Source organism: Epinephelus moara, chromosome 11, assembly GCF_006386435.1.
Source record: "Epinephelus moara isolate mb chromosome 11, YSFRI_EMoa_1.0, whole genome shotgun sequence".
NCBI lineage: Eukaryota > Metazoa > Chordata > Actinopteri > Perciformes > Serranidae > Epinephelus > Epinephelus moara.
Genome location: NC_065516.1, coordinates 11,713,779 through 11,724,718, shown reverse-complemented (window position 1 = coordinate 11,724,718; position 10,940 = coordinate 11,713,779). Strand labels below are relative to the sequence as shown.

Genomic DNA, 10,940 nt, shown 5'->3' with positions numbered 1-10,940 from the left:
CACACACACACACACACACACACACACACACACACACACACACACACACTATTCTGATTTCTATAAATCATTTAGCGACACTAATTAGTACTTTTGTTATCAGAAAACTGCCCCAAGCCCCCTATATCTCTGCAGCCTTTCATTTTCTATTCTGCTCTTCCTTCCTCTCCGGGGAGACACTGATTCATTCCTTCAGCGCTCGTCTCTCACAGGACTGGTAATGGGGATTAAAGGCTAATTGAGGCTTAATTGAATAACGGATTAGAACGTGTTCGTTGGTGTTTTTTCTGGGTTTTTTCTTATTTTTTAACTTCTAGGAAACATTTGACATGAGCATATTGTTTTTCTCAGCATGCTGATTAACCAACAGTTGTATCTGCACGTTCACACTTGAAGTGGTTGTTGTTCGATAGTACTTTGCTTAAGACCTTCTAGACCAGCCCTGCTGCCAGAATGAAATTGTGGCAGTTGGTGTTCCTGCACATCACGGATATGTTACAGTTGTATGTTTCATACGTATCATATCAATGAAGATCAGAATACATGTGTATGACCCATCCACCAACCCCTCCTCCTCCTTCCTCTGGAGGTGCAATACCCAAGGGAGATGATTCAAAGCTGCAGATAGGGGCAGACCACTGTTCAAGACCAACAAACAACAATGGTGGGTGTTTTTTAACGAGACAAATGGACATTTCCAGCTGTGTTCATGGTGACAAAAGCAGGTATTTTTAAAAAGATGTTGGGACATTTCTAGCCATGTTTGTGGCAATAAAACTGGTCACGTTTTCACAAGATGTCAGGATATTTCCAGCTGTGTTTGTGACATCTGGACATTTCCAGCTGTTTGTGGCAACAAAAGTGTGTATTACTTACAAGATGTCATGACATATCCAGCTGTGTTTGTGATGACAAAAGCAGGTATTTTTAAAAAGATGTTGGGACATTTCTAGCCATGTTTGTGGCAATAAAACTGGTCACTTTTTCACAAGATGTCAGGATATTTCCAGCTGTGTTTGTGACATCTTTACATTTCCAGCTGTTTGTGGCAACAAAAGTGCGTATTACTTACGAGATGTCATGACATATCCAACTGTGTTTGTGATGACAAAAGCAGGTATTTTTAACCAGATGTCAGGACATTTCCACCCATGTTTATGGTGACAAACTGGGTACTTTTTGGCAAGGCATCAGGACATTTACAGCTGTTTTTGGGTGCAACAAAAACAAGTATTTTGTTGTAAGACATCAGGACATTTCCTGGAGTTTGTGGTTACAAAACTGGGTTCTATTTAAAAGAGATCTTTTGGAACATTTCCAGCTGTGTTTGTAGTGACAAAAGCAGGTATGTGTCAATGAGATGTCAGGACATTTCCAGCCGTGTTTATGGTGACAAAACTGGGTACTTTTTGTCAAGGCATCAGGACATTTACAGCTGTTTTTGGGTGCAACAAAACAAATATTTTGTTGTAAGACATCAGGACATTTCCTGCAGTTTGTGGTTACAAAACTGGGTTCTATTTAAAAGATACATTGGGACATTTCCAGCTGTGTTTGTAGTGACAAAAGCAGGTATTTTTAACCAGATGTCAGGACATTTCCAGCTGTGTTTATGGAGACAAAACTGGACACTTTTTGGCAAGGCATCAGGACATTTACAGTTGTTTTTGGTGTGACAAAAACTGGTATTTTTTTTTAATGAGATATCAGGACATTTCCTGCAGTTTGTGGTTACAAAACTGGGTACTATTTAAATGAGACATTGGGACATTTCCAGCTGTGTTTGTGACAATAAAACCAAAACTTTTATGAAATGTACAATTTTAAGATATGAAAGGCACAAATGTAACATAGCCATGGTTTGCATAAACATACAATGCCAACAGTCAGTACTTATTATGAGAATTACTTGCTTCCTTTCCATTCTTTCAGATGTCTCTTGAACTGAATATCAATGTTGTCTTTGGAGTGATGACTGGAATATCTTAATAGTTTCTTGCCCATTCACAATCTCAGATTCTTCATTTTTCATGATTCTGCTTTCAACTATAAATTAGCACATGCTGTTAGTAATATTCACTCTAATATTTTGCCAGTTTATTTTAGTCACCACTTTAATTTTAAGTCAATTTCGGTATTTATTTGCCAGTAGGAAATTATGTTGTCCAGGACTTCCATCTTGGCTGCTAAAAAACACATCACTGAGTATTATTATCAGAAAACCAAAAATTCTCTGCAGACCTGGAAGAGGAATAAGCAAAGGCAAGTAGATGTCTTGGTGCTTTACAGATACGCTGTTTTTTATTAAATAAATGAATGATATTGGCTAATTACCAATGCAAAATAAAGATGCATGACTTAAAACCATTTTTGACATGTTCGCAACATTTACGCTTCTTACTCTGCAACAGAACAAAGTATAATTCTAACTTTAACAAAACTATAACAAATACATTTTTCTAAATGACTTGCATGTGAATGGCCTCATCGGCAAAACCGATGGACAAAGAAATATTTTTAATACATAACTTAAAAAGTGTTACATTTAACCACCAAAACATAACTATATCTTAGGAACTATTACTTTGTCATGTAAAGCCTTGTTTCTACCCTTAACACTTTCAGTATAATACCACTGGAACCAAAAGTAACCCTTCAGACGTGGTATCTAGTCCTAGACCTAGTGTTCCCACCGCAAACAGTACCTGTAAATGGGGGCAAGGTTGTTGTCACTCACTGCTCCATCCAGCACTCACTGTATTCCCTAATCACTGGTGCCACAGATGTAAGTCTGCACCTCGTTTATTATCCACAGATCAAGGCTGCATGCCAACAATTTCAGAAGAGGATAAAACAGGCTGCAGTGAGAGTCTCTCTCCATTGGATATTTAAAAATAGTGGGTTTGTGCATTTAGTCCTTCTCAGGCAAGTTCAGCGGCTGAGTGTTGCTGGAGCCCACAGGAATGAAGTTCTGCGCTGTTTTTGTTTTTCTCTAAGTGAATATTGGGATATATGCAGTTCACATAACCAGATCAAAATAATATATATAAACACTTGGAGATCCAAACTTACTGTAAAGTGTATGTCATAAAACTACAGTAATGGTCAAAGTTGTCACAGTAAAATTTAAGGTGTGCCGATGGATTCACATCGTCAACTCATGCATTGAGTAACATAACAAGTTAACGTTCCACCTTAAAAGTCACCGGCCATCAGCCCAGTGAATTAAATTATTTTTTTCTCTGACTCCAGCTGCTGCAAGAGGCAGCAAAACATCCTTTATTTTTATAGTTACAGTTTACTAATAAACCTCTCCACAGTATGAACAGTGGTCAGTCTGTTGATTGACCAATCAACAGACTGCAGTGTTCACAGCTCCACCTTTTAGTACCAGATCTGTGTGCTAGGTACCCCAACAGAGGGGGGACCAAAAATAAGAACGTATGGAATGGTTCCATTGGTACCATCCACAACTTATCACAGTGGTAATGGGAAAAAAAGCATACTGAACTGATCTGAACTGTATCGTACTGCTCGGTGGGAATGGGGCTTTAGACTCATGTAAGCCAAAGCCCAGTGGATTAAAAGACATTTTCTTTGTTATGAATCCGAGCCTACTGTCATGCAGAGGGAATCAAGAAAGAATTTCTTCTGTTTCGAATTCAAACAGCCTTTAGTTTATGATATCTAGGGGGAGGACAGAGCCATTAGTTGTTCCCATGCAGACAGACCAAAGGCTGTGTGGCTGTTTGGCTTCATGGGTCCTAGTACAAAGACAGACAGAGTGTGATCTCAGGCTGTCTGCACTCATTATTATCTCCACATCTCTTCCACAGCCTGATCTCCCTCTCTCTCTGTCCCTCTTTTGCTTTTAATGTCACTGTATCAGACACCTCCACACCATAAGCAGATTGGGAGTCAGCAGGTGTGTGTTTGCATGTGAGAGTGTGTGTGTGCACTGCTGTGTATGTTGCCTGTGTGTGTTTTTTGGGAGGGGGATGGGTGGCATCACCATTGCCATGGGAACCGGGGCTTGTAAAAAAAAAAAAGAGTAATTTGTCTGGTTTCTATGGCAACGTGCTACACAATAGCAAACCTAAGAGATGCTTCATATAGCTGCAACAAGGCTCGGGACATTTAATATTATGTATGTAAATAATAGTGTGGGCAAAATCAAACAGTTGCAGGGATGTCACAAAAAATGTGCATTTTTATCCTGCAGGAAAAGAGATAAATATGTTGACATGATGCTCCTGCAAACAGGTTTTCATACCTACTGTCTCTATATGAAAAATACAGGCTGTAATAATTCTGAGACGACTTTCAGGTGTTTTAGTGTCTATAAAACACCAGCAACACAGCAAGGAGATATTATAGAGAATATCCTATAAGGCAGCCAGCACTGATATCGCTTTTACATTAATGCTGCTGCACTTTGCATATGTGGAATTCCTCGAAATCTCTCTGTCACACACACGGTGTCACTCACTCGGTGGGGACTGTTTGTTTCTCTGCATTGTACCGGCGCGGAACGGCGAGAGGCGGGGCAGAAAGCGGGGCTCGGAGCGGGTCGTGAGGGCGGTGCAAAAGAGACAAAAAGGCACGGAGAGAGAGAGAGAGAGAGAGAGAGAGAGAGAGAGAGAGAGAGAGAGAGAGAGAGAGAGAGAGAGAGAGACCATCCCCGGTTTGAAAGCCGGCAATTAGTGACGTGCCTTCCCATAGAGGAGAGCATTCGCTGCGTGCTGGGGGAGCAGCCTGGCGGCGGATGAACAGGGGCTCCGTCAAACCACCGGGGCGATGAGGAGAGGAGAGGACGGGAGACAGAAAGCCTCCTGCCGCAGAGGAAACCCAGATTCGGCTGATCTGACAAACAGCTCTACCGGCATCCCCGGTGCGTGCACACCGCGTCACCTCTCCTGCGACTCCCACCGACCCACCCACCTCGACCACCCAGCAGGTTGTGTGGTGACTTGGTGGTGTAGGGTGGAGCTGGACGCACGGACAACCGGCAAGATTCTGGTCTGAGTAGATGATCTCCGTCATCACCGGGTCGGTCCCCCCCGTTCCCCTGTTTAGGTATGTACAGCCTGGCTTCAAATTAGTGCAACTACACTGTGTGTGTTCTCTGCAACCTGTCCGAGCGCACTGACACAACTACCCAAATCAATTTAGGAGGGAGCTTAACAAGTGTTATTATGAGCCCACTTTGGCTCTGCGATTTTTCTGTTGCGCACAGAGCCATGTAGCTTGCAGAAGGCACTGAACGCAGCAGGGCAGTGGCGATTAAATGCAAAGTAGGCTATCAATATGCTTTCTAACCGCAGAGCAGAGAAATGCTGGCTCATTTAGCAGCTTTCTGTCCTTTGCGCTATTCCAGCGGATGAGCCAACCCCGGGGAAAGGAGCGCCCCTGTGACCGGAGGAGGGTTGGATTCTCCCCGGCTGGTGACCTCCTGCTCCGGGGAATAAATCCTCCCACCACCCGGCGTCACCTCTCCTCCAGCAGCAGCCTGAGAGCGACAGAACCCACCACCGATGCGTCCGGCAGCCCCTGATGCTCGGCAGTGCTCCGGGGCTTTCCGGTCGGTGGGAGAGGCTCGAGCCACGGCCGCGCGCTAGGATGCTGCGCCAGGTGTTGCACGCGGGCCTGAGGACCTCCTTCCACGCGCTTGGCCGGTTCGTGGCTGGCCACCCGGTGTTCTTCGCCTCGGCGCCCGTGCTCCTGTCCATCTTGCTGGGGGCCAGCTTCAGCCGGTACCGCGTGGAGGAGGACGTGGAGAGCCTGCTCGCGCCCAAGCACAGCCTGGCCAAGATAGAGGGCAACCTGGTGGACAGCTTGTTCCCCGTGAACCGCTCCAAGCACGCGCTCTACTCCGACCTGCAAACGCCGGGCCGCTACGGGCGCGTGATCGTCACCACCCGAAAGGGGAGCGTGCTGGACCCGGTTCATCTGGACACCATACTAAAGGTATGCACGAGAACATGCATGCGCACACACAGGAACTCTGAGCTCATTTGTAAAAAGTCATTCAATTTAAAGGTCCAGTGTGTAGGATTTAGGGGGTTTACTGGCAGAAATGATTGATGTTTTCTTTAGTGTATAATCACATTAAGTGAGAATTGTCATGTTTTTGTTACCTTAGAATGAGCCGTTTGTATCTACATAGGCAGCGGGTCCTCCTCCCCGGAGTCCGCCATGTTGCTCCATCTTTTCTACGGTAGCTTAGAAAGGACAAACCAAGAAATGGCTCTAGATGTTTTTACATCAGCCACCTTGGTCAGGAGCCCTTCCTTGACAGAAATGTGCATTTCCTAGGATAGCGTGAAGATGTTAAAGCAGAGAAGTCATGATGTCACATTGCATCATATGATTGGGGTACAACACACGCACACTAAAATCTGGTCTTAATAATAGCTGGTGCACTATTACAGAACATGGGGACCTTTAATTTGTTTCACTGAGGTGTCCGCAGCCAGCCTTGGGTCAAAATACATTAAAAAAGATATGGGTGAGAATTACAATTCTGCAATTATTGAAAGGTCCTTAATAAAAGATCACAAACAAATGTGTTCTATATGAAAATGTTATATTGTATATCAGCCGCCATCCATTCAAGCATACCTCAAAAGTTCTGTCAGGCCGAGCGCACCCAAAGAGCACTTATGCAGACACCATCTCTTTATTTCTTGTGTCCTCTGCTGTGACCTTCCAATATTGCAGCTCTAGTTTGACTGCACTTGTGTTTTACCCTATAGCTCCCATGGGGTCAGAGACCATGTCCCAGCCTTCATTAAACAGCAACAGCACGACCTGCTTCAGTCTCCTTTCGATTGGCTAGTCGTCATTGCCGTCATTGGTTGGAGTGGTTAGGTTTAGGCAACAGTGGTTGGATTGGTTAGGGGAGGTGCCGGCAACCTTCACCATCACAACAAAAGAACCTTTCATGACGAAAAAAAAAAAATCTATCTGAAGCCATAAAACATATTAAGCCTTGTAATCTATTGGATCTAAATTAGCCTGTCAACATTACAGGTAGTTCTAAATAGGCATTCTTTAATATGTTTTACCGCCAGATGGCACTGCAGTGGGCTATTTATAATTATTCGGAACTTGAACTTTACAAAGTTGGTGGTAAAAGCTAACGAATCTCTTCAAACACAATTAAATTCTGTTTTCTTCCAAACTTTTCTTTTTTTGGATTTGGAATCCATCGCTAGCAAATCTATGAAAACTCAAAACTACTGAAGCCACTGCTATTGAGATTTGGCAAAATGTGGAGGAAAAGGCGCGTGGTTGAAGATGACTGATGCTTAGTTTAGTTGCCAAAATGTAAAACTTTTTTTTTTTTACTCAGTGTATAGGCTGCACAGTTTTACAACTGGAGAATGTCAGATTCACTTGAGACCTACAGCACTGGTAACTGAAAATTAAAATGTAACAAAAAACAAACAAAAAGTTTATTAATTTTCATATGATGATTTTTTTTGTTAAAGCTGAAGGGGGCCACTGGAAAGGAACCAAAAAGCCACATGTGGCGCTAGGGTAACAATGTCAGGGTAAGCCAGTCAGAGGCAGAGTTAGGCAAAGTAGAGGGGTTCATGCCTTTGCCATCCTAGGAAATGCAAATTCAGCTACGTGACGAGCAGCATCAGAAAAACACTGTCTATTTAACATGAAACTGCTTTATTCAGTGTTTTTATCAGTTTAAATCAGCTGCTCCATTTGTTTTGGAGAGGAAGAGACCTCTATGGATAATTCAGCTCCTGGTAAAAACCTCCTGAACAATGAACATTGAGGGGATTCTAATCGGGAGAAACTTTAGCTGGTTGAAATCTGCAATGTTCTCAGCTAGATGCCACCAAATCTCTCTAAATTTTACACACTGTTTCTTTAATGGGCACTGGCCCTGACAAGAATGAAGTAATTATAAATTTATATACACAGAAAACCGAACTTCAACCAGAATAAATGCTTATAAGAATGGACACACACATTAGAACATTTTAATTTGCTCTCTTATAATCTCAGTGAGATAATTTGTTTTATTTCAAACACTGAAGGCCATTGGCGTAGATTTCAGGGGCGACAGAGGGAATACATCCCCTTCATTATTTGGAACATGGGCATTTGTCCTGCGTGAAAAAAAGCATGACAGTAGCAGAGGACTTTTAGTTTGGCAAAATGAAAGACATTTACATCACAGATTAATGCAGAGAATGCACAAATTGGTGCATAAAAATTCACCACAACGCAGAAAATTAAGTGTTTTACACTCCAGTTTCTTTTGGCAGAGAGCCCCCAAACCCCCATTTCATATGTGTCCTCCTCAATGTTAAAATGAAATCTAAGCCCTTGCTCAAGGCACACACACAAACATTCTCACAATCACTGATTTAAGGACTCTTAGCTGCTGTGGGCTAATGCCAACTAAAAACACACAAATTTATCGGAAAGGCTGAATATTTGCCAATTTAGCTTCTGTACCATTTAAATCACAGTATATGCATCATAAAATGAGGCTGCAACGCATCTGCAGAATCCAACTTAAAAAAAAAAAAAAAAAAAAATCAATTCCCAGTCCCATTCAGAAATACCCACAGAGGTAAAGGTCACAATCTGCAGGCCAGAGCACATATGCAAGCTGTCTTCATCCTCATTCTCGATGATTGATAGTCATTAAACAGACGAACACAGTCCCATTTCAAATCACCCCCCGACAACCTTTACAGTTATGAAGCAGGGCATTTTAATTACAGAGTGAAGTAAGCTTGAGCTCGGAGGCCTCTGTCTCTGCATTGGTATTCCTTAATGGATTTATGAGTATTAGTTTGACACCCTTGGAGCAATTAGCCAAATTATTTCATGACGTTATGTGGTTGTAATCAGAGCTCTCAGACTAATAGCCCTGAGACACCGGCAAGCTCAACTGCATAGGCTGTGTGTACCTCTGTCCATACATGCTCCTGTGTGTGTGTGTGTGTGTGTGTGTGTGTGTGTGTGTGTGTGTGTGTGTGTGTGTTTCATATGGTTATTGTGACCCACTTCATACACCCAGAACACAGTGTCGGTCCACAGAGGACTGCCACAGTTAAGAGACAGGCTAGTTTAAGCCCATGCATCATTTACTGCCATGGAGAAACAGGATGGTGTATAAAAGAGAGTGGAAAAAAAAACAACTGTTACATAATGTTACACTGTTACGTATCAACTGTGAGGTTCAAGAGTACTTCTCCTACTCATCCTGCCTTGTCTACTTGTGCATCAGTTTGTGAGTTACGTTTCCTAAAATGCCATCGAATGACCCTGTGAGAACTTGTTGCATGAGACAGCAATAGCAGTGATAGCCAGTACTAGACAGGATCACCACTTGCAGCAAGAGTATGAGTTGTGAGTCACACTCGGTGACTGCACTGAATTCTGGTCTGTTTCGGCTCCTCTCAGTGAAGGAATCGGAAACTCTCCCTCTCCCATAGATATCATTGTAAATATGATTAATTGGTGGCTGTGCAGCATTGTGAGTCAAAACACGCTCTTGCTCTTCGATTTTGTCAAAACACAACATTAGCTTTGTTCCTGTTGTTCAGAGAGCTGATTTTCTTGTTCTGATAAAACAGCAATGTCTTATCTGTGGTGGTGATATCCTGGTGGGATGTCATAAAGTATCCAGTCATCCACAAGAGTCAAAGTCGGTCTATCTATCAATTTGCTACTTTCAGCCAGACTGAAATATCTCAACAACTGTTGGATGGATGTCATGAAAGTTTGTACTGAAATTCATGATCCCCAGAGGATGAAGCTTACAGACTTTAGTGATCTGACCTGACTCTTCATCTAGTACTACCAGCAGGTCATATTTTTTATGTGTCCAATACTTCGGTTTATGAACGCAAACCTGCTCAGCCTTGGTTGTGTTTGCCTTCTCTTCAATGTAATTGGTGCATTGCATTGGTGCTCAATGCGAAATCATGACCCGGTTACTCAAGATAACCACAGACCTTGTTGTGGGCAGTTCCATGTAGGAACTATTTTTTTCATACCAAACTACACCCTCCAACTGTATCACTGCGTAGAAGGAAGCATGCATCTACTCATGGATGAATGGCTTGACAACATGAGATGTAAAAATGAATGGCGTCCTCTTCGGCTAAGCTGTAATGGTAGCTAGCTCAGTGGATCTAGGTGAGCTAGCAGTAGATGCATGCTTTCCTGTGTGCAGTGGTAGGCGCAACGATCTAGATTCATAAATAGCACTAGAGGTAATAGGAAAAATATGTATATTTTTTGGGGGGGTGAGCTGTCCCTTTAACATTGTCTTTGTGGGCATGTTAGCATGCTGACATTAGCATTTAGCTCAAAGTGACACTGTGTTTGGATACAGCCTCACAGAGCTGCTAGTTTGGCAATAGACTCTTAGGCCTCGTTTCCACTTATGTGTGTGTATGGAGATGAGGCAACCTCCTCCCCTCTGTAATATTTTGGTCCCGACTTTGCCTCAAGTATGTTAAAAAAAAGTTAACTTTTGCAGTGGATTTTGGAGAGACCGTATGACAGCGTACTAGCTTAGCTAACAGGCTGCTAACTCGCTAACAGGCTATTTTCTTGAATTCAGTTGCCTGTGTTGATCGTCAAGTGAGTTTGTATGATTAAAAAGAACTTGTTTATCTAGTTTTAACATATTGTGACTCTAAGTAATGTTATTCTGTTAAAATATGGTTATATATTATATACAGTCAGATTGTCATTATGACTTGTTCGATCCTGGGTGTGGGAGCCCTTCTGTGCGGAGTTTGCATGTTCTCCCCGTGTCAGCATGGGTTCTCTCCAGGCACTCCGGCTTCCTCCCACAGTCCAAAGACATGCAGGTTAATTGATAACTCTAAATTGTCCATAGGTGTGAATGTGAGCGTGAATGGTTGTTTGTCTCTATGTGTCAGCCCTGC

General features: G+C 42.8%; 1 protein-coding gene across 2 annotated transcripts in view; it reads left to right on the top strand.

The window, feature by feature from the left end:
• Positions 1-4,667: 4,667 nt before the first annotated feature.
• The window catches only part of ptchd1 (patched domain containing 1), a 24,194-nt gene continuing 17,921 nt past the window's right edge, over positions 4,668-10,940 (top strand). The window contains exons 1-2 of one of the 2 annotated variants that reach the window (XM_050057282.1): positions 4,668-5,076; positions 5,378-5,967. In XM_050057282.1, coding sequence (XP_049913239.1) covers positions 5,554-5,967 — 414 coding nt within the window. In that variant the 5' untranslated portion in view covers positions 4,668-5,076; positions 5,378-5,553. Of the gene's footprint in view, positions 5,077-5,324; positions 5,968-10,940 lie in introns of both variants that reach the window. The other variant, XM_050057283.1, reaches the window with a different exon arrangement.